At 42.5% G+C, this 24,366-nt stretch overlaps 2 protein-coding genes across 6 annotated transcripts in view; both read right to left on the bottom strand.

The window, feature by feature from the left end:
- The window catches only part of OMA1 (OMA1 zinc metallopeptidase), a 67,282-nt gene extending 65,617 nt beyond the window's left edge, over positions 1-1,665 (bottom strand). For both annotated transcript variants that reach the window (XM_022575796.2, XM_022575798.2), the window contains exon 1: positions 1,166-1,665. In XM_022575796.2, coding sequence (XP_022431504.1) covers positions 1,166-1,665 — 500 coding nt within the window. The remainder of the gene's footprint in view (positions 1-1,165) is intronic.
- On the bottom strand, positions 1,666-24,076 carry TACSTD2 (tumor associated calcium signal transducer 2). Of its 4 annotated transcripts, none has more exons than XM_089921978.1 (2): positions 22,936-24,069; positions 1,666-1,684 (listed from the first exon to the last, which is right to left on the bottom strand). In XM_089921978.1, exons 1-2 carry the CDS (start codon positions 23,901-23,903, stop codon positions 1,681-1,683), a joined length of 972 nt encoding a protein of 323 aa, XP_089778104.1. In that variant the 5' UTR covers positions 23,904-24,069; the 3' UTR covers positions 1,666-1,680. The 4 variants fall into 4 exon arrangements, with proteins under 4 accessions (XP_089778104.1, XP_089778099.1, XP_089778098.1 ...); XM_089921973.1 differs by lacking the exon at positions 1,666-1,684 and adding an exon at positions 15,132-16,789 and having other exon boundaries at positions 22,936-24,070; XM_089921972.1 differs by lacking the exon at positions 1,666-1,684 and adding an exon at positions 18,635-19,603 and having other exon boundaries at positions 22,936-24,076.
- Positions 24,077-24,366: the final 290 nt, after the last annotated feature.

Raw genomic sequence — 24,366 nt, 5'->3', positions numbered from 1 at the left:
ATTGTCCAATTTTAGCAAGAATCCTGCTAGGTCAATTAACTCAGAATCCCTCATCCTCCATATCGGATCACAATACCCAATCTGTCCTTACCATTCATCATCCCCCAGGTGATATCTGATCACCCTCACCTGCCTTCAGCAATAAATCTAGTAGGTCAGTTTGGGTGGAATCCCCCCTTGCTTCTGATGTTTCCTCTCTATAGTTTTCCATCTACCAACCCCCGCCCTGCCCACATAGCCCATGGTGTATTCAGAGCTGACTCTGGTTCTATGCAGAAGAAGTTTTCTCCTACTGCAGAAGTTCTGAATAAAATCTGTTTTTACTTCTTTAACTATTGTCTAGCTCTGGCTTTCTTTGATAGTCGTTACTTAAATTGAGAGCTAAATTAGCTGAATATTTTCTGAGTGCCAAAGCCTAGTCATAAAGAACACAATAAATTACAGAGTACAGGTCCTTGATTTTTGATAAAAAGAAAACTGGGTTGGTTAGTATGGAAGTAAGAAGGCTAGAAGGCACTTCATAGTTATCAAACATAAGAAAAGTTTATAAGGAGACAATACTTAACTTTACCTTTCTTCAATCTTCATGGAGCAAATAAGAGAAAACAGAATTATGAGGGGGAGTTTTAAATTAAATATGAAGTATTACTTAGCTGAAAAATAACATTAACTATTATAAAGGATCACAAAGAGAAAATAAAGATTTGTCGGAAACAGAATAGAAAAATAAATAAATAAATAATAAATACTAATTAAGAGTTAACGTGGCTAGGAATGAGCCCTTTCTTAAGTAAGCAAAGTTCTTCAGTTTCATGCTCCATTGTCTCAAATTCCATGAACTAAAAAGGAATGCTTGTAAGTACAGTTCTTATATGTGAGTTGTAACAAACATTTCTGATTCTTGTAATCATAAATATAAGACCTTTTAAATAGTGTCTATATAAAATATACAAGAATAATTTTTAAAGATCACATTTCTGTACTATAATATGCAATAGATGATTTTAAGATTATTAAGGCATACATAAAAAAACTGAGTAGAACCAACTGTTTAGAAACTGAATTCTGAGCTAATTACGGGAGGGAAATCTATCAAGTTTTCTTTAAAAGTGAGTTTTACAGATACTTTTTAATATAAGAGTTTATATTTTAAAGAGCATTTTACCTGCCCACAATGATAGCCAGTAGCTTCTGCACTGGTTTAAGAATCATCAACAAGAGAGGAACTGGAGCAGCTTGAAACCGTGGAGAAGTATGGAAACTCCTGATGTCTCTTGTGGGTAAACAGTTTAGAGGATGCACCACTGAAAGCGCAGGAACTACTAGAACGTCTTTCATCAGTAGCTGTCTTGAGAAAGAGTTATTCCACGCAGTACATTTTTGGGTAATCATCCAAGTTTCCTTACTTCTGATGCTCAAGAGGCAGCCTGTTCTTTTGTTATTAAAAGTCCTACAGAAATGAAAGTTTTCAGGCAAAAATGTCCATCTATCACCCTGATTTACTCCCAGGCCCAGAGACTTATTTACTATACTGTTAATTTTCACTTGATGACGGTCCAGTGAGGTTACAGCTTGTGTGTTACATTTTCTCCAGCTGGTCAGTAAATTAAATCGGAAGAAAACACAGTTTCTAGCAGCAAACTGCAGTCCACAGATGAAGCTCATCTTTGTTTTGCTTGATTATCTGGAACACAAAATATAAACTATAAATATCTAAGCAAAATACTTATTACCAAACTGGGAATATAACACTTATGAAAAAGGTGTTCTTCCTTTAACGTATCTCTGACTAAATTACCTTGGGTTTCAACTCACTGCCCCCTGCAGCAACTCCTCTTAACAATAAAAACCAAAGAGGTTTTACTAACTTTTAACTCAACAACATGTACTTTCAAAATCTGGATTTTTTCCTTCGTTTCATTTTTTAATTTTAGTTGGGGGAGTCTATTTTTATTTTAACAGCTAAATTAGTTGGGGAATAAGAAATGGATTAAACAAAAACAGCACTAAGTCTCAGCAATTGGCAGCAATGGGGGGAAAGAGTATTTAATGGAATAGTAAAGTCTAACAAAGAATGCATTTTAAAAAATACAGATTTGTGGGACTTCCCTGGTAGTCCAGTGGTAAAGAATCCGCCTTACAATGCAGGGGAAGCAGGTTCGATCCCTGCTCCAGGAACTAAGATCCCACGTGCCGTGGGGTAACTAAGCCTGCACGCCACAACTACTGAGCTCGTGTGTCTCAACTAGAGCCCACTGTGCCACAATTACAGAGCCCACGTGCCCTGGAGCCCAAGCACCACAACTAGAGAGAGAAAACCCGCACGCCACAACTAGAGAAGCCCACACACTGCAACAAAAGATCCTGCACACCTCAACAAAGACCCTGTATGCCGCAACTAAGACCTGACGCGGCCAAAAAAATAAATTAAATATTTTTTTAAAAACCTAAAAAAAAATAAATAACAATAAAATACAAATTTGTTCCTTTCAAATATAATACTGGCACTTCTGATTCAGGTCAATACAGAGTAAAAGGGACTTATCCTGTCACTGAAAATAACTAAAAGAACAGAAAGAATATGTAGACCTAAATAGACATTTTTCCAAAGGCGGCACACAGATGGCCAACAGGCACATGAAAAGATGCTTGACATTGCTAATTATTACAGGAATGCAAATCAAAACCACAATGAAGTATCACCTCACACTGGTCAGAAGGGCCATCACCAAAAAGTCTACAAATAATAAATGCTGGAGAGGGTGTGGAAAAAAGGGAACCCTCCTACACTGTTGGTGGGAATGTAAATTGATACAGCCACTATGGGAAACAGTATGGAGCTTCCTTAAACTAACAGAGCTACCATATGATCCAGCAATCCCACTCCTTGGTACATATTCATAAAAGACGAAAACCCTAATTCAAAAAGCTACATGCACCCCAATGTTCATAGCAGCACTATTTGCAACAGCCAAGCCATGGAAACAACCCAAGTGCCAATCAACACAATGGAATATTACTCAGCCATAAAACAGAATGAAATACTGCCACTTGCAGCAAGATGGATGGACCCAGAGAATATTATACTTAGTGAAATAAGTCAAATATTATATAATATCATGTATATTTAGAATCCCAAAAAATAATACAAATGAGTCTATATACGAAACAGAAACAAATTCACAGACATAGGAAACAAACTTATGGTTGTTGGGGAAAGGGAGAGGGGAGGGATAAATTAGGAGTATGGGATTAACAGTTACAAACAGCCATACATAAAATAGGTAAGCAACAAGGACTTTCTGTATAGCACAAGGAATTATATTCAACATCTTGTAATAACCTATAATGGAAAATAATCTGAAATATATACACACACACACAAACTGAATCACTTTGCTGTACACCTAAAACTAACACAATATTGTAAATCAACTATACTTCAATTAAAAAAACAGAGACAATAAGTAAAACAATGGTTTCAACATACTGAACATCAGGCAACGAAGAACAGTCATCCCTGAGAAATGGGAAACAAATTAGGCGAGCCCTACAACTGCCCCAGCCTTCTGCCTGGAGAGAGTTTCTAGGCCACCATGCAAAGAGGGGAAACCTAGCGCAGCCCAATGGTCCTCCTAAATTAAAGAGATGAAGCTGGGAATTCAAGGATATTAAACTAGTTATACATACTGCATATGTTTAGGAAGTTAAAGGAAAGTTCGGACATGTTATGTAGAGACATGGAATACATTTTTTCAAAAGATCAACACTGAATTTCTATATTTGAAAACTATAATGTCTTAGATAAAAATTACACTGGATGAGACGAACACCAAATTAGACATTGTATAAATAAAGACTTATGAACTGACGTATCAATAAAAAACTATCCAAAATGAAATGCAGAGAGAAAACAGACTTTAAGAAATGCATACAGCATCACTGAGGTGTGGGATAACTCAAGTGACCTGATATATGTGTAAATGGAGACCCTGAAAAGTAGAGAGGGATAGTAGACAGAAAAAAAAAAAAAAAAAGTTGAAAAAATAATGACCAAAATTTTCCAAATTTGATGAAAACTGTAAACCCACAAATCCAAGAAGTTTAACAAACCACACACACAGGAAACACAAAAGAAACTACTTTAAGGTATACCAAATTTCTTAAAACCAATGAAAGAGAAAATCTTAAATCTGACACCTTGGATTAAATGGATACATTCATTGAAAAATACAAACTACCAGAGCTCACTCAAGAAGAAATAAACAACCTGAAGAGCCCTATACCCAATTTTTAAATTGAATTTATAGTTAAAAACCTTCCCACGAAGAAAGCTCCAGAACCAAAAGGCTTCACTGGGGAATTCTACCAAACATTTAAAGAAGAAATAATAATAATTCTATATAAACTCTTCCAAGAAATTAAAAAGGAATAGTTTGCAACTCCTTCCATAAGACCAGCACTACCCTGATACCAAAGACAGAAAAAAAATTACAAGAAGACTATAGAATAATATCCCTCATGAACATAGATACAAAAATTCTTAATAATATTCAGGAAATCTAATTCAAAAATATATTAAAAAGACAATACCTCATGACCAAGTGAGGTTTGTCTCAGGAATGCAAGGTTGAATAAAAATTCAAAAATCAATCAATGTAATTCACCCTAACTGAAGAAGGGAACACTACATGATCATCTCAAAAGACACAGAAAAAGCAATGGATAAAATCCAACAACCAACCCTGATAAAAACTCAGTAACTAGGACATCTACAGGAACCTATAGGCAACAGTACGTTTATTGGTGAAAGATTATACTTTCCTCCTCAGATCAGGAGCAAGGCAAAGATGTCTGCTCCCACCACTTCTATTCAACATTATACTGGAGATGCTAGGCAGTGCAACAGAATTAAATAAATAGATACATAACTAAATAAATGGCATCCAGATAATAAAGAAGTAAAATGATCTTTATTCCTAGATAACATGACTGTCTATCCAGGAAATCCAAAGAAATCTACAAAAAAAACCTATGAGTTTAAGGTGGCAGAATACAAGAGCAATACACAAAAACACTAGCAAGTGAGAAAAGCCAGACTCATACACAGGAAAAAAAATAACAGGAAAGGACACTACTCTCTCTCCAAAAATCATGCTCTATGATTTCAGCTTTATAATATAAACTGAAGTTTATATATATATAAACTAACTATATATAACAATATATAGTTAGCAGACCGATTTATACTTATAGAGAAATCAGAGGATGGAAAGGTAAAGAGGGGCAAGAGGAGGGATTACAAAGTTTGGGGGGGCAACTAAGATGTTCACTATTGTGGTTGTGTTGTTGGTTTCATAGATATACACGTAAGTCAAAACATGCACGGTTCAAATATGTCCAACTTATTGTACAATATCAACTATACATTAAGCTATTTTTTTAAAAGGTACTAAAAAGAGACAATCAAATGCAATGTGTGATCTCTGATTAGATCCTAATTTGAAAGAAAAAAATTTGTTTTAGAAGACAACTGGAACTATTGGGGTAATTTGAATATGAATTTGCTTTTAGGTTATTTTAGATAAGTGCTGCTTATTTTCTTAGGTGATAAAGATGTGGTTATGTAGGTGGATATCTTATACCTGAAATGCTTGCTCAACTCTCTTTTCATGATGAACAAAACTTTCAAATTTTATAATAAAAATACATTCAGACATACACACAGGACATAAAGGCAATACAGAAAAATGCTAACAACCTTTGTATCTAAGTGGTGGTTATATATGTGCTCATTAAATTTTTTTTCAGTTTTTTTTAGTGTTTCAAATCTTCATAATAAAAGTTGCAGGGAAAAATACATAAATCTAACTCAGTCTAGGCTAATACAATATTATCTGGAAAGATGCTTCAGAACATCAATTTTCATAAATAGTATTATCTATACATCAAATTATTTGAAAATTACTCAAATTTTTTACATACTCAGTAATGCTTAAAACACACTAGTATATACAAATATAAGTAAATCTAAAGGAATACACACCAAACCATTCACAGTGGTTATTTGGGGTGGCAGGATGATGGTTGTAAGGGATTCAGTATTTCCATCTCATATATTTCCGCGCTGTTTAAACTTTTACAGGATATGTTATTACTTTTGTAAGCCCCAAATCAATAAAGGCAACTATATTTGTAATTACCATTGATTTCCATGGGCTTCAATAAACTGCATATTTCAGACCAAGCCCCTCATAATACCACCTCCCACTGTTTCTCCAGGCACCTTCCCTACCCCTCCTTCACCCATTCCGAAGCTCCAGACCCACTGATTTACTTACACCTCTCAGAAAAGAAAAGCTCTCATCTGTTTGTGCACATCTATTTATACTGCTTAGCTCTGTTCACATGTCAAGCAAACTCCTGCTCACAGCTCACAACTAACGTGAAATTTAAAGTATTCTACTGACACAGAAGTTAGCAAAAGCCCCAAACACTGTATGTAGTACACATATAAGCAAAAACGCTATCATTTATATCACCTACAAGTGTCACCTGAAACAGAAATAGTGCCTGATATTTTGTAATCCCTGCTGTATCCTTAAGAAAGGGTAAAGAATGGGAGAAGAAAACTATACATTTTCAAAGATCCAATCACTAGACTACACAGAGCAGAAGAAAGAATCAGGGCTGACACATCCTCTTCAAAGAACTGTAGCAGGTCAACAAACATAGCTGGCAGGCTTCCAGGATTACTAAATTAATGATGTGAGAAAACTAAACAATTTGGATTGTTAGCCTCTACGAACGTTTCAGATCCTTAATTCCTTAAGTACCATCTCAGAATGAGCAAGTACAGCGCTCACTGGCACTCACGGCTGAAGCCTGGAAGACAGTTTTAACAACTATTCTGAAAGTGACTATTTCTTCCCTAGTTTCTATGGAAACAGCTGTCAGATTGGCAAAAATAGCACATGTACTTTAAAATAATCATTCAAGCAAAGTACACACATGATGGAAAGCTTAAAAAAATAATAATAAATTAGAAGGCAGCAGAGTTGGTTCTTAAGCTTCCAAATGCCAGACTGCACCCCTTCACCACAGCTGAGAATGATGGATATGAACCCAAATCCTTTTCGTGAGGGTTACATGGCATTGGTCAGGGTCACCATAGTTGTTCAATCCCTGAATTCCCAATGAAGTATTTTCATCTCCCTGGACTAAAATTTCTCATTGAGCACTGCATGGCACAACACAACTGTTGTTCCACTTTACGCAGGCAAGTGACATTATTTAAGGAGCACAAAAAGTGAATTTGTAGACAAGTTCATGAAGAAATTATTTAAATACCCTACAACTGTTGAGGCAGGAAATTTCCTATTTTTCGCTGCGGGGTTTGGGTAGGAAAACGTTTACTTTCTCTGCTTTAAGAGGGACAGGTAAAAGAGATGGTTTAAGTCTCAAGATACCAAAAGCGGCTGGAAGAGGTTTTCTACGGGTGAAGGTGTCACTGTGACGCACACGATACTGCGGTAAAAAGAACCACAACTTTTTAAAAAGCGCCGCTAATGAGAAGGCTGCGAGGAGAGGGAGCTTATCTTCCCGGAAAATGCAGCCACCTGCCTATTTGCAACTCCCGCGCTGCCAGGGTAACACCCTGGGGTCCCCGCAGTTCAACACCAGGACGGGATCAGGCGGGGAACGGAGACTTTACTGCCACGTCCTCCTTTCCCACTCGCCCTCTCCCCCGACTCCACACGCCGCCCTCGTGCTTTACTCCAGCCCGGCTCCCCGTCGTCCCTCCTCCACCCCAGGCCTCGCCACCCCAACCCAACCGAGCCCCCAAGTGTCCCCGCTCCTAACCCTCAGCGGCCCTCCAAGCTCCCTCCACCCCAACTCCCGTACTCTGCCCCCTCCCCTGGGCCCGGCCCACTCTTAATAGCCGTGCAAAGGCGTCCCCCACCAGGACAGACCCTAACAGTAGCGAAACCGAAGGTTCCTCTGACCCGGCCTATGCGCAAGCGTACGCCCCGCCAAAGAAGCCCGGCCTCCTCACTTCCTGCCCTCGCCTCGGACGTGAACGCCTTTGGCTCCGCCCACACCGGGTAGTCAATACACCCGCCCAGAGTCTTCCTCCCAGAGGGCCCCGATCCCATGTGAACTGTGGCGCTCTAGCGCCCCCGCGTGGCCGGAGGAGGAACGTGGCTGCAGGCAGAGCTGCTCGCCTGGAAACATCTTCACCTGCTCAGGTCTCGGAACCTGACTTGGGTCCCTCTAATGAGTGATCCAGGCAAGCCTGTGCCCGCTGTAGATTCTAAGGCAGTGCTGACCAAAAGGAAGGAGATTCGAGGGCTGCCAAAAGGCTAAGGTTTCTTGGTTCAGAAGTTGCACTGATAGAAGTAGTCTTTGGGCTGTGAAAACTCTGTTTTCACATGGCACATTCTAAGGAAGATGAAGAATAACCTGAAGCATCTGGAAGTTAGTTGAAAATAGCTGGCTACAAAGTGATGTGTATAGTACACTTCATTCATTCCACCAAAAAGTATTTATTGGGCACCAAATGCCTTCTAAGTGACAGGGAAACAGAGAGCAAGACAGACCCTACTTTCATGGAGCTTATATCACAGTGAAGAACGAGACAACAAGCAAGTAAACAAGTAAATAAATATCAGATAGTGACATGATCCCATAATTTCAAAGTCAGTTTGTTATATTTATATTCTATGCACAATGAAGAACATCCTAAAGGATGTAAACACTATTTTTAGGTATCACTTTTAGAGTGTTTTAAAGTAATTTTTTCTTTTATCTTGCTTGTCTATAATTTGTAATTTGCCTTTTGCTTTAAAGGAACTATGTTGGCATATCTCTGACCACTGGTTCCCTAAAAACTGAAGGGGCAGTTCCCTGAATCTTCATGGGCTTATCTCCCACCCTCTGAAGTGCATGTTTCTTACCAAGGTTTCCAATATACTAGCCACCTCTTGCTCATCCTGCCTGATTAGCATGATGTCATCAGTGAAACAGGTGTGACATTCTGTGGGTTGACCAGGTGGTCCAGATCCTGTACTATGATGGATCACAGAGCTGACACAACAGCTGTGATCAGGGATATTACATGATTAGGTCTGCAGTAGTTTGTAAGCCATCCTCCTGGTTTCTGAAGGGGCCAGACAGGCAAACTAAATGGAAATATGACAGGGACGACCATCCTTTGGGTTGTTCATGGGCATTAACTCCACCATCATCCCCCGCTTCCCCTTGGATGAAATACAGGTTTTGATTTACTATCTCGACTTGATAGGGAGGGGACAGTTTCAGAGGCTTTCACTTGGTCTTCCCCACATGAGAACTCAAGGCCAAGGACCTAATGTGGGGGCTTCCTTCAGCTTCCCAATATATATACTCCCAGTTATGCACTCAGAGTCTGGGGAAATGACCACTGGGTGGGTCTATGGGCCCAGGGACCCATTGTAAGCTGGATGTTATTCAGGACTCCGCTTATTACCTGACCCCTAGAAGTCCCCAGTCTTAGAGAAAGGACTTGATAACACTTGGATTTCTGAGTGACAAGATCCTTTCAGACCCTGGGAAATGTCTGGGTATTCCTCTTTCCCCAATATATAGTTAGCTGAGAAAATGGTCATAGGCCATGGAGCAATCATTACTGTAAATACTTGTTTCAGTGTTTTAGGGTTCTTCTTCCTAGGGACCCAGCCACCTCTTTGGTCAATGGGTTCTGTGGTCTGGGTCTGAAAATTGACTCAGATGTGAGAATTAAGCAAAGAACATGACTTTTTATTGGGGTAACAACTCTGAGCCTCCTGTTCCTCCATTCTTTTCTTTTTTTAATTTTATTTTATTTGATTTGATTGGCTGTGTTGGGTCTTTGTTGCTGTGCGCGGGCTTTCTCTGGTTGCGGCGAGCGGGGGCTACTCTTCCTTGTGATGTGCGGGCTTCTCATTGCAGTGGCTTCTCTTGTTGCAGAGCACGGGTTCTAGCCGCGTGGACTTCAGCAGTTGTGGCACGTGGGCTCAGTAGTTGTGGCACGCGAGCTCTAGAGCGCAGGCTCAGTAATTGTGGTGCACAGGCTTAGTTGCTCCGCGGCATGTGGGATCTTCCCGGGCCAGGGCTCGAACCCATGTCCCCTGCATTGGCAGGTGGATTCTTAACCACTGCACCACCAGAGAAGCCCTGTTCCTCCATTCCTGTGTCTTTCTGGTCGTAGATGTTAAGCAGAACCCAGTTGGCTGCCCATCTATTTTTTCCCCTAGGGACACCTTGTATTATTAAATACCTTCACAACCTCTGTGGATCAAGCCCCCTAAGGCTGCCCCCTTGACCTTGCCAGCTGTTATAGTAATCACAGCCCCCAGACTTCTGGTGGTTAAAGCCACCACCTGGCTTCTATTGCTTCAGGATGCTATCATCCTCCTGGATATTATCAAGCCCAGCCCTGTGACTGCTTCTCTTGCCATCATCCCTAGCTGGTGCTCTCCTCATCTGTACCTTCCTTGCTGTCTTTGTATACTATCTGTCTTTTGGGCCTCCAATGGAACATAATCCTCTGTCTGGTCTTCTGGCTCCACAAAATAAATCATTCCAGCAAGCCCACTTCCCTTGGGCTTTTCTTTTCTTCTTCTAGAGTCTGCCAGAGCGATTCAGATGGCTTCCTCTCTGGAGATTTCCCTTGGATGAAGACACCTGCCTCATCCAAGAATATGCCTTCTCTCCAGGGACAGTGCGCATCCAATGACTGGTTAATCTGGGGGGACAAAGGCCTGACCCTTGGATTTTAATTGAGGACAACTCTGCAGGGCCATCCCAGGTCTCCATGGGACTGGCGGAGAAGCCCCACTTTTTCTGCCCAGTCCTCTTTCCCTTCCTCTCCAGCAACTCTGCACACAAAGAATTCTTTCAGAATCTGTTTCTGGGGAACGCAACCTAAGGCAACTCGAGTTTCTCCAGAAGTAGAAGCTGCTTTGATACAGAAAGACTTTCAATCTCACCTCCTAAAGGAAGTACTGGAAACTGAATACTGAATTAAAGGAGAGACTAACTCTGAAGAATTATGAGGGATGAATTGTTTTAGCACCAGGCATAGACAGAAGCACAACAGACAAGAGGACTCTGCTGAACTAGATTCGGGCTGAGAGCCAGGTGAGATGAGCACAGGATTTGATGAGGGTCACATATTTGATTGTCTGCAAGGCACGAGCAGTCGTCAACTTAAAGTGGCCTTTCCTTTTTCTTGAATACGTGCTAGGCCTGACCATTCCGGATGTTGGAGATGGCTGGCTCTGCATCTGAAATGCACCCCCACATAGACAGTTGCTGCATCTTCATTTGCATATTCCACTCCAACAAAAATTAGCTTAGTATTTTCTCCATCCACATTTGACTTTTTAACTTTCCTCTCCTTTTTTACCTTCTTCTTCTCATATAGCATGAACAGGCAGGCCATTTCATTTTTTAAATTTATAACTTATAATTTTTTCTTTCTTTTTTTTTTGGCCGTGACGCGTGGCATACAGGATCCTAGTTCCCCAAGCAGGGATTGAACCTGTGCCCCCTGCAGTGGAAGCAGGGAGTCTTACCACTGGACCACCAGCGAAGTCTCTTTTCTTTTTCTTTCTTTCTTTTTCTTTTGCCCAAATAGAATTGTCACACCAAATTCCAGTGTGTTCTTTTTATAAATTGCCACGTGGATTGTCATTGCACTAGCTTGCTGACTGGTCTCCCTACCTCTGTCTCATTCCCCTTGTATAAACAGCAGCCAACCAGACCCACTTCCTGAAGTTGGGGGCCAAGAGGGTTCAGTATGGCTCAGCAAGCTCCAGGCTGGGCCCAAGAGGAAGCCACAGCTTGGACACGTCCTTGCTCACTCTCCAGAGGTTAGTTCTCCAGAGATCCCAGCTGGGCACTTTTCTAAGAGTCAGTGCAAACTACTATTTCTTTACTGCACAAGTAAAATAACACCACAGAAGAGCAAAAAAAAGTACCCTTAACCCCACTACCCAGAGATAATCACTGTTAACATTTTGATACGTAACCTTCTTGAAAAGCAAAATTAAAATTACTTTAGGACGTCCCTGGTGGCGCAGTGGTTAGGAATCCACCTGCCAATGCAGGGGATGTAGGTTTGAACCCCGGTCCGGGAAGATCCCACATGCCACAGAGCAACTGAGACCGTGAGCCACAAGTACTGAGCTTGCGCCCTGGAACCCGCGAGCCACTACTGAGGCCCGCGTGCCTAGAGCCCGTGCTCCGCAACAAGAGAAGCCACCATGATGAGAAGCCCGCACACTGCAATGAAGAGTAGCCCCCTCTCACCACAACTAGAGAAAGCCCGTGTGCAGCCAAAAATTGATAAATAAAATAATTTTTAAAAAAGAAGCAATGTTTAAAATAAACAGAATTAAAAAAATAAAATTACTTTAAATACTTAAAACTTTGATAGGATAAAACATTTCTTACTGTTGTTTTAATGTGCATTCCTTTGATTCCTAACAATGTAAGCAATTTTTTATGCTTATCTGCTCTTTCGATTTCTTCTTTAGCAAATTGTCTGTTCATGCCTTAACCCGTTTTTCTATAAAAACATTCATTTTTATCTTATCGACTGGTAAAAATATTTTATATATTTAAGAATTGTCTGTCGTTCACGTAGCAAACATTTCCCCTGCTTGACAGTTGCCTTTCAATTTTAATTCATGTCTGCATATATAAATAATTTTTAAAATTGTGGTATAGACAAATCTATCCATCTTTTCATTTTGGTTTTTGCCTTTGAGGTCATATTTATAGTCTGTCTTAATCCCAAAATTATGTATTTACCAATATTTTCCTCTAGTATCAATATTTAATGACTTTGTTCTTAAATCTTTAGTCTACTAGGAATTTATTTTGGTGCAAAGTAGAATAGAAAAATATAACCTAAAATATTTTCTGAATGATTAGGCCAGTGGAGCTTTTACAAAAGACACATGCATATGCCCTTCCATGGTGAGGACACCAAGGTAACTACTGTCCCAACAATTTATTGAACAGCCCATCCTTTCCTGACTCAGTTGAAGTGTTGCTTTTGTTACATACTAAATTCTCATAAATACCCACATCTTTTCCTTTGTCTGTCTGTTCTGGCACTAGTATAAGATTCTAATTATTCTAACTTCACAATATAGATTTTATTTTCAAATATTTTCTGGCTCTTCTTATCCATTTCACCTTTAAGATGAACTTTAGAAATTTTTTCAAGTCCTCCCCCACCAAAAATGCATTGAGACTTTGATTTTGTTATTGCTGTTGTTTTTAAACTTAGATTAATTTTGAAGAAATTTATATCTTTGCAATGTTGACTCTATCAGTCCAGGAAGCTGGCATATGTCTCCATTTATCCAGGTTTTCTTTTATGTCCCTCCATAAAGTTTTACAGTTTTCTTATATGAGTCAAAGCAGTATATTTTCTAAAGGAACTATAAACTTTGACTTGTCATCTTAAAATTACAGAATATCAGAACTGGAAGGGACTTAAAAATCATCCCAGCATCCCACTCGATCTGTAGCTGAGTTTGCCTCTCAAACAAGCAAAGATATGGGGTGTATTTTGGTGAGTTTTTTTGACATGATGACATCATATTACATGTATTTTCTGTGACTTCAGTTTATTGCTTGAACAGCAAGTCTTGGAGAAATTTATATATCAATGTATAGAGATAACTTAATTCATTTTAATCACTGCATAGTGTTCTATGGAAATGATACTGCATCACTTATTATTCCCCTGTTGTGGACATTTAAACTATTGCTGTTGTTTTGTTCTTACAAAGAACTCAGCTTACAACCTTGCACCCTAACTAAAAGTTCTCAAAAATTCTATAGCACACAACCAGTGCCTGCAAAGGCCCCCTCCTCCAGGTGGCGCAATGCCTGTTCAAAGAAAGGCTTTCCTTTGGCTTTCCAGTGGCCTTCAGTTCTGTTCAATAAACATTTAATGAATGGGTGTTGTATAGTGAGCCCTGGAGTTTTGTAATACCCCAATTTCAACACAATAAAATTCATTACTTCAAAAAATACTTGCTGAGTGCACACTATGTGCCAGGCACTGTGTAGGTGTGAGGGCTCCAGGGAAAATTAACAATCCCCAGCCATTCTTCTGAACTCCAACAATTCCCAAAATATAAGAGGGGTCATTACAACATGGTACCCGTTTATTTCTAAGCCCTGGATAATTATTTACCCATTAGACCAGGGGACCAGGCAGCAGATTCTCAAATAATTTGGATAATCCCTTAAATGTGTTGTGAGATGTCCATGCTTATAATTCCAATGCTCTTGCACATGCTGTCTTTTCTATGTGGAATGTTGTCTAATTTGGGTCTCCCTCAGAAGGATACCCTGAGACAAGGAATCAAATGTAAGTAATTTATTTGGGAGATGATCCCAGGAAGCACCAGCTGAGGAGCAGAGAAGTGAGACAGGAAAAGGAAGCAAGCCAATACATGATGCATTAACCAACTAGTTACAGACGGGGTCAAATGGAGTGGAGTCTCTCTGAAGAGTGTGGGGAGACTATGTAACACACAGAGTTTTCCTAACTGGAGGAGAAAGTCGCCAGGCTATTTATCTACCAATTCCAGCCAGTCATTGGTTGAGTGCTGTCCTGGGGGTGATTAATTCTCTGCGCTTGCGGCATCTTGCATACGCTTCTGAGGGATCCAAAAGCCTCAAGAAGAGGGATGCAGATGCTGGCTGTTGCAAGTAGAACCAGCGTGTGCAGAGTTATGGGCCAGACACCAACAGCCATCCAGGGAGATCTGTGTGGGCACCACTGGCATCTACTACAAATGCCTTTTCTACCGTCACCTGGCTAATTCATTCTTCAAAACACAGGGCAGAAATCACACCCTCCGGCAGGTCCTGCACGCTTCTGCAGCAGGCCTGGTGAGTTGCCCCACTTTTCTGTGTACCAGCAGCACTCCATGCTTATGTTTTTCCTACTAAGAGATTGTAAGTGGTGGCTCTGAGACCCAAGCTGGCTCCTGACTCCAAATCCCACGATGAAACCACTAGCACGCTCCCGTACAAGTGAGCCCCTTGACTTGGAGATGCATCATAACTCCAGTCTCTGCCTCTGTCTTTTTTTTTTTTTTTTTTTTGGAAATTTAGAATTTTATTTATTTTTTTATACAGCAGGTTCTTATTATCTGCCTCTGTCTTCATATCACCATCTTCTCTGTGTTTCTGTGTCCTCTCTTCTCATAAGGACACCAGTTATTGGATTTAGGCCCCATCCTAAGTCAGGATGATCTCCTCTCAAGATCCTTAGCTTAGTTAAGATCTACAAAAACTATTTCCAATGGGAATTTGAAGGAGAAAAAGTTCTTCTGTGTGGCTCTTAAATTAATAAAATACGAGACTGGAGCTGCCGGTGGCCCTATTGCCCTAGATGAGGAGGAAGTTGGCCTAGAAAATGAAAGCCAAGCCATGAGCAGAATAAAGATATAAAGAGAGAAACAGAAACCTGACATTATTTGAGCCCTTGGACCCAGCCATGCCTAAAGCTAATACCTGTCCTTCACTTTCCAGTTACATGAGTCAACAAATTCCTTTTGCTTAACTGGTTTGAGTTTAGCTGCTAACAAACACTTGCACCTGAAATAGTTCTTAATAATACAATCAAGTATTACATACCTGCTTTCCTCCTTGATTGATCCATTTCCCCTTCTCTTCTTCTTATACCTGACAAATTCCTATTTATCCTCAGGTCTCAGTTTAAACTTTCTCAAGTAGACCTTCCCTAAACTGATCCCCACCTCCACCCCAAATTACATCAGTTTTACCTGATGGATGTTCTCATAGCCCAGCATTCCCTTATCACAACACTTATCTCACATGATTGTACTTGCCTGTTTAGTTTATTCCCCTATCCCAACACTACCTCTGTGCTGAAATGTAAGATCTTTGAGAACAGAAAATAATTCTGTTTATTGCTCTATTCTGGTTTCTAGCATAGTGATGAAAAGTAGTAGATGACTAATGTCTGTTCATTCACAACTTTGAATCTTCATTTGTTTTTCAAAGTGTGGTAAAGTAGGCTATGACCAAATATAAGTTATGGCTGCTGTATGTGTGTGTGTGTGCATGTGTGTGTGTGTGGCTACTGGACAATTGTAATATGTCCTGATTAATTTTTAGTAGAGACACTGGTAATTACTTTTACCTAGGGATTTCTTAATAAAACTATAATAATAATTTTTTGAAAACACACAGGCTGATCAAAGGGAATAATTTGAAGAGGATAATTATACTCATGGAGGATGAAGATTATTGCTTTAATAGTATTAAGCGGTCTGATGAGACTAAAGAAAGGAAGAACTCAGTTTGCCAGCTCCTTAGGCATTTTCTGAAGATCTGGATTTAAATCTAAATAATACATCACCTTGAATTGTCCTTCTTTTAAATAACATTTGTCCCCCTGATTATTGAAGCAAATTATAAGCATCATAGAAAATTTGGAAAATATGTAAAAGTATATTTGGAGAAAATGGAAAGCCCCAGTATCCCCACTGATGAGTCTTTGTGTTTTATTTTGTGTGTATCTGTAACCAGGTGTCAGTTCAGATCCTGGCTCTTGCCCCCAGGGACACTCCTGGCCTTACCTTCTCAGGGTCCCTCCTCCGGGATTCCTGATTTCACTTACCACGGGTGTCCCCTTTTTATCCCACAGAAACAAAGAGATGCCTTTTCCTTGATTTCCACACTTGCATAGCTGACTTATCCTGAAAATCTGGGGGTAAAGACAAGGAGGAAATTTACATCGCAGTTCCGTATTCATCATTCATTCATTCATTCGGCAGGCACTGCCTTTAAAAGAAATGAAATATTAGAATTTCCTTTGCTTAGTCAAGTCACACACTAGTGGTCTGGATGGAGTTGAATAGTATCCCCCCAAAATATATGCCCGCCTGGAACCTATAAATGTGACCTTATTTGGAAATAAGTTCTTCTCCGATGCAATCAAGTTAAGATGAGGTCATACTAAACTACAGTGCATCCCAATCCAATGACTGGTGTCTGATAAGAAGAGGGAAATTTGGACATAGACACACACAGAGGAAAGACAGCCATAGGAAGGAGAGATTGAAACTATCTGTCACAGGCCAAGGAGCGCCAAGAAGCTAGAGGATGCAAGGAACGATGCTTCCTTAGAGCCTCAGAGAGCATGTGGCCCTGCTCACACCTTGATTTTAGACTTCTAGCCCCTAGAACTGTGAGAAATTACTTTCTATTATTTTTCAGCCACTACATTTGTTGTGCATAGTTATGGCGGCGCCAGGAAACTAATACAGGGGTCAACCCCATGCTGAATGATCTCTCCTCCTTGCCTCTCCATCCTCTCCTCACCCTCATCCCCCAGCTTCTACCCAACTCCAAAAAAATATCCTCCCACTTCTTAATACAAATCAGTCTGGGTTCTTTCTCCTGCTCCCCAAGCAAGGGGCCTCCCTTTGTAAATCCAAAGGCTTATCCTTTGCTTCACCAAATGGGCGGTGGCCAAGGAGGGATTCCCTTTCTCCCATCCCAGTAGACTGTTCAAAGAAAACCAAGTGGAATAATGATTGATTTCTACACTGATAAAAATTATACCATTGCACTTGAAGATTAAAAACAGAAAGAAGAGAAAAAGAGGAAAACAAAAGCAGTTATGGTCAGTTTGGATTTAAAACAGCCAATTTTGCATTTAAGTTACAAATGTGTTCCCATTTTTCTTTTTAAAAATGGAGCGGGATCATTGTGCCACTTTGGTACTATTCCCCCTGCCCTTCACTTAACAATATACTGTGAGCACTTTCCCATATTAAAAAGTCCTCAAAAATTAAACCATAATTTATATAGATCCACAATCCCTTATCCACAAATTCAGAATGCTCTGAAAACTGAAAGCTGTTTTGAAACTTTGGTGCCAACCCATTTGATGACAAAACTGACCTGAAGTGGCCTACAGCTATCTATGGTCTATTTATACCAATTAGTGTGGCTACTAATAAGTTGCATGGCAGAAATCTGGATGTGTTGATGACGTTGCTCCAGACCCTATTGAGAGTGCTAAATAATACATGCACGATTATGACCAGACCTAGGAGGACCGCTGCAAAGGATCCCAGCACCAAGAAGTTTGCAACAACCAGCCATACGCTCTCCCCTTTTAGTATAAAAGAAGCCTGAATTCTAACTCAGCCGTGTGGCTGACAGGGTCTTTGTGCTCTGGCCGGGTATCAGGCCTGTGCCTCTGAGATGGGAGAGCCGAATTCAGGACATTGGACCACCAGAGACCTCCTGGCCCCATGTAATATCAAATGGCAAAAGCTCTCCCAGAGATCTCCATCTCAATGCTAAGACCCAGCTCCACTCAATGACCCGCAAGCTAGAGTACTGGACACACTATGCCAAACAACTAGCAAGACAGGAACAAAACCCCACCAATTAGCAGAGAGGCTGCCTAAAATCATAATAATGTCACAGACACCCCAAAACACACCACCAGATGCAGTCATGCCCACCAGAAAGACAAGATCCAGCCTCAGCCACCAGAACACAGGCACCAGTCCCTTCCACCGGGAAGCCTACACAACCCACTGAACGAACCTTAGCCACTGGGGGAAGACACCAAAAACAACAGGAACTACGAACCTGCAGCCTGTGAAAAGGAGACCCCAAACAGTAAGTTAAGGAAAATGAGAAGACAGAGAAACACACAGCAGATGAAGGAGCAAGATAAAAACCCACCAGACGAAACAAATGAAGAGGAAATAGGCAGTCTACCTGAAAAACAATTCAGGGTAATGATAGTAAAGATGACCCAAAATCTTGGAAATAGAATGGAGAACATACAAGAAACATTTAACAAGGACCTAGAACAACTAAAGAGCAAACAAACAATGATGAGCAACACAATAAATGCAATTTAAAAATCTCTAGAAGGAATCAATAGCACAATAACTGAGGCAGAAGAATGGATAAGTGACCTGGAAGATAAATTAGTGGAAATAACTACCGCAGAGCAGAATAAAAAAAAAAAGGATGAAAAGAATTGAGGACAGTCTCAGAGACCTCTGGGACAACATTAAATGCACCAACATTCTAATTATAGGGGTCACAGAAAAAGAAGAGAAAAAGAAAGGGACTGAGAAAATATTTGAAGAGATATAGTTGAAAACTTCCCTAATATGGGAAAGGAAATAGTCAATCAAGTCCAGGAAGTGCAGAGAGTCCCACACAGGATAAATCCAAGGAGAAACACGCCAAGGCACATATTAATCAAACTATCAAAAATTAAATACAAAGAAAAATTATTAAAAGCAGCAAGGGAAAAACAACAAATAACACACAAGGGAATCCCCATAAGGTTAACAGCTGATCTTTCAGCAGAAACTCCCAGAAGGGAGTGGCAGGACATATTTAATTCAGGTTGAAAAGGAACCTTCAGGTTGAAAATTCAGGTTGGGTAAATCTATTCTCCTCTCTGGGCCTCAGTTTCTTCATCCGTAGAATGGAGTCTTGGACTACATGATCCTTTTTCCAGCTCTGACATTCTGTGATTCTGTTTGAAAAACAGTGAAGCCAAAACTATGTAAGTAGGGAGAAATTACATGATTTAAAGAATTGCTCCAGGAACTCCCTGGCAGTCCAGTGGTTAGGACCTGGTGATCTCACTGCCGAGGGCCTGGGTTCAGTCCCTGGTCAGGGAACTAAGATCCCATAAGCTGCAAGGTGTGGCCAAAAAAAAAAAAAAAAAAAATTGCTCCAATTAAGGAAATAGCAAGAGTGGAGAAAGCCCCGTGTGACCCAAACAAGGAAATCAGATGAGCCTCCCACAGGGCTCAGAAGACAAGTTGTGACATGCTAGGTGAGTCACACCTGCTCTTTACATTCCTTCCAAGGACAGCCCCAGGCCTGTGCCCAAAACAGTAAATGTTAATTTGGGGGGCGGGGCTGGAAATCTGGAGGTGGAGACTAAACCCCTACAGATAGCCGGTTCTGGATAGTATAATCCTGTGATTGGCAGAGACAAGCTGAGTTTCAGAACAGAGCATGGGGGGCTCTTCCTTGGAAGAAATGAATAAGAAAGGTGTCTCAACCTGTTTGGTATCTGGGGTAGCAACCTGGGCTAGAAAGCCAAAACAAAGGCTCTAAACTCTGGCTTTGGCACATGGAGGATGTGTGATCATGAGTTACTCAGCCTATTTGGACCTCAGTTTTCTGACATGTGAAATGGATGTAATCTATAGGAGAGGAAAAAATTTAAGATATACTGAACTCTAAGTGCCCAGATCATTCTAGGCACTCCTATCAATTACCTTCATTTAATTTTTTGTAATAGACAGAGATTTGTAGTTTTCAACAGATGAGGAAACTCGGGAGAGTTAAGTGACTTATTGCCCAGTAGAGCAGGATTTGAACTCAGGTTTGTCAACACTTGGGTTATTACCAGTAAACCAATGCCTCAGAGGTGATACATGTGAAAGTGCTTTTAGAACCATGAAGTGCAATAAAGTGCAAGGACTCATAGTCCAGAATTAATGCAGAAATTTAGAAATTATCCAGAAGTGACATTCTGATGAAGGAATGGGCTTTCTCAGGACTTTTTTCCTTTGTTCAGCTGCCCACTCAATCCTTAATCTGTTTATTTTCTGGGCAGTCAAGTGATTGTTTTTTGTTTTTTTTTGTTTTGGCCACGCCTTAATTCCCTGACCAGGGATCGAAGCCATGACCCCTGCACTGGAAGCATGGAGTCTTAACCACTGGACTGCCTGAGAAGTCCCAAGTGATGGTTTTTTGCAGTGACTCTTGAAACAATGGCAGTGTGATGTAAACAAAAGAATACTGGACGAGGGATCAAGAGACTGTCCAGTTTCAGTTGTGCCACAGAAACATTAATCTTGAGAAGTCACTAACGCTTTCATTTGTAAGATGAGAGGCTAGGTTAGAGGTGATTGCCAAGGTCCCTTTAGCTAAGGAGTTCAGTGACCTGGGGGGTGGGGGAAGGGGGTTGCCTGAGAGTGGTTTTACTCTGTTAAGTTCCCCATTCTATCCTCAGGCACTGAAGCTGTCCTTTCCACGTGGGGGAAGCCAACCCACATCAGCCTTCTCCCCTTGTTAAGCCCCATTTTAGCCTGAGAGGGTGTTTGGAGCCTGATGGGCATTTCTCCCTAGCAGGAATGCTTATAGAGTTAGAGACTCTGGCGATCATAAGGTATCACTCCACCAGCACACACCAACCACAGCCCCAAGCTGCCAAGGCAGCAGCTAAGAGCTCCCTCGCCCCAGTTCGTACTGGTGCTTCATTCTTGAGTGGTCGGCATAGACTACCCAGTGGAAGTGGGAGGAGGAACGTGGGATGGATTCCAGGGAAGAAACTGATATCCTGGATCTAGCTATTTGGGGTTGGATATACCAACCACCCTGTCCTTTGTGCACACCCATTGTTGCAGCAATTTCCCAGGAATTGCAGTAATTTGTTTACCTGTAGACTACCCCACAGTGACCTTCTAACACACCCCGCTTCACATAAATGAGTGAAAACAAGGAGATAAATGTGAAGGAGACAAGATGTTTTGCAGCTAAAATGAAGTAAAAGTTTTTAAAGCACATTACTAGTAGAATCTTAGGAAAACAGACTGTGTACATATGCACACACAGCCAGAGCATAAGCCCTCTACAGACTGGCTATGACTATGTGAGAAAGTCATTTAACTCAGAGCCGCAATACTTTGGGATTAAGTCAATTGCCAAGGACTAAATGGGAATAGCACAGCTACTTCCAAGTATGGCAGGGATTCAAAGGAGATACAGCTCCTAAAACAAAGGTAGAGTTTTCCTTCTCCAAGGGAGAATTCTCATTTAGAGATAACCTAAAGTTGGTCCCCTTCCCCAACAACAGTAGCTAGTTCTAGCTTCCTCCCTCAGACCCACCCTCCTGCAGGGGGTTTCCAAACAATCTTATTTAGAAAGACCTGTGTTTACACTTGCCAGTTCAGGGATCTCAGAAACACCAGAGTGGCTATAGGAAATGACCCATCCTGCTAAAAAGTGTTAGAATTTTGAAATAAGAAATCTGAGTAGTGGGAAATTAGAGGAGACCAAAGTGATCTAAACCTGGAGCAAGTTTTCACAAACTCCATCTTTTGGTTTGTGCCTTTTTTATATTTTATTACATTCTTTTTTTTTATTTTAAAAATCACAACAGCATTATCAAAGACAACCTATATACAAACATTTTACAGAAGAAACCTTGCTAGTATCAGCTGTAACAAGGGCAAGTTGAAGAACAGATGCTGAGTTTCTGGGCCAAAGTCTGCCGGCAAACAAAGACATCTAAAATGTGTTCAGGCAGCTGAAACAGGCTTCTTTCCCGATGACAAGCATGTGTGGTCGGTAATATCAGTACAAACGATGGTAAATGAGGATACTACACGGGGCCAAGTTGCGAACTCCTCATCAGGAAAGCCACAATACAAGGGGAGCTAATCAAATAACTTAAACCCAAGACAGTAAAAGCGCTGTTTCCCATCTAAACGCATTTAGCCGTCAGCATTGATTTTGCGTCACTTGTAAACGATGCTGAGTTGTCATACAAACACTTGACCCTTATACATAACCCTATGCCAAACTTCCCTTAACCCTTCGAGTCAGGTTTCTGGTTGGACAGAAAGGGGAGGAATTTTAGAAATGCTTCCTTCAGGACAGAAGTCAGAAAGAGGTGACCCAGAGAACAGGATCTATTAAATTTGGTGGTGGCGGGGGGAGGCAGGAATCTGGGGGGAGAAAGCCCTCCTTGGGGCCAAGAATCAAGAAGCGTGACTCACTTGGGTCTGGGACCTTGCTGAAATCCGATGCCCTACCCCACCCCACCCCAGCCCCATCGGTACCTACAAGCTCGGTTCCTTTCTCATCTCCCCCAGTTCCTTGATCTCCACCTTCTTGTACTTCCCCAACTTCCTCCGGTTGGTGATTACCAGGACGGCCACGCCGGCGGCCAGGGCCACCAGGACCACCACGATGACGGCGATGAGGCCGCTGGTGAGGCGCTTCATGGAGAACTGCGGGGACTTCTCATCCAGGTAGTAGATGAGCGTCCGCTCCAGCAGCAGGGGCTCTCCGCGCACGCGCACGTCGAGGCCGCTGTGGCCCGGGAACAGCGACTCGCCCTTGATGTCTCTCTCGAAGTAGTAGGCGGCGTCGGCGATGTCCACATCGCCGGCGACCTTCTGCGACGTGTTCTGCTGAAGCTCGATCTGGATGGTGGGGTGCTCGTAGTGCACGGCCGCCACGAACTTGGGGTGCAGCAGGTAACGCTCCCAGAAAAGCCGCCGCAGCTCGGCATCCAGGTCTGAGTGGTTGAAGGCGCGGACGGCCGGGCGGCGGCGCAGGTCGATGAGGATGTGGTGGGTGCGCACCAGCTCGTCGCAGCGCAGACTCAGGTCACCCTTGTCCGTGCGGCGCACGCCCACCGAGTTCACGCACCAGCACACAGACGTCTGGTTGCACTGGCGCGGCTTGAAGCGGCCCTGCTGGTCGCAGTCCGGGTCGTACAGGCCGTCGTTGTCCACGAGCGCGTGCTCGCTCGGCTGCACCAGCGCGCGGCCGCTCTTCTGGGCGCGCATGCGCGCCTTGAACAGCAGGCACTTGGACGTGAGCGTGGAGCAGTCGACCTCCAGGCCCGAGCCGAGCACGCGGCACTGGCAGCGGCCGTCCGGGCCGCTCCGGTTGCACACGGTCATCTTGTTGGTGGGGCACGTGCAGTTGTCCTGCGCGGCCGCGTGGCCGATCACCGCCGACAGCAGCAGGAGCGGCGGCAGCAGCGACGGCCACGGCAGCGCGAGGCCCGGACCCCGGGCCATGGTGGGGCGGAGGAGCGCGGACGGGGCGCGGGCTGGCGAGGGCTGGGGACTGCGCTGGGTTCCGGCTCCGCCGTCTGAGACGGTCTCCAGGCGTCTGCCGCCCGCCACTCCCTCCCGCTCTTGTACTCCACCGGACCTGCCTGGCTGGTTCGGCCGCCGACTCACCCGCTGGTATTTGGGTGACACATCCCGCCGCCCCCCATCCTCGTCTCCGTCCCACGGAAGGCCCAACCCGCCCTGCGCAGCCTGCGGCAGGATCAGGGGAGCGGAGGCTGTCCCGTCTCCTGTGGACCGAAAGCCCGGGAACGGAAAACCGATACTCAACTGAGGGCTGCGAGGACCCGCCCCCGGCCCACCCGGCCCCACCTGCGGAGCGACCCGCCCTAGGCGCGGCCTCCAGCCGAGGACCTTGGGCGTCTCGGCCGCTCTCCGGGGCTGGAATTCTCAGAAGTTGTACTGAGAG

This window comes from Delphinapterus leucas, chromosome 1 (assembly GCF_059928025.1).
Source record: "Delphinapterus leucas isolate spDelLeu-1000000601 "Yukka" chromosome 1, BTC_Dleu_Yukka2, whole genome shotgun sequence".
Classification (NCBI taxonomy): Eukaryota; Metazoa; Chordata; class Mammalia; order Artiodactyla; family Monodontidae; genus Delphinapterus; species Delphinapterus leucas.
Note: the sequence above shows the minus strand (reverse complement) of the source record. Positions and strands in the feature narration are given on the sequence as shown.

What these genes read in the sequence shown, in the direction of transcription:
- TACSTD2 (XM_089921972.1), bottom strand. Translation starts at nt 23,903, where the DNA reads ATGGCCCGGGGTCCGGGCCTCGCGCTGCCGTGGCCGTCGCTGCTGCCG. An exon ending in ATGAGAAAGGAACCGAGCTT is followed by an intron (nt 19,604 to 22,935) that starts GTAGGTACCGAT and finishes TTTTTCAAACAG; the next exon opens with AATCACAGAATGTCAGAGCT.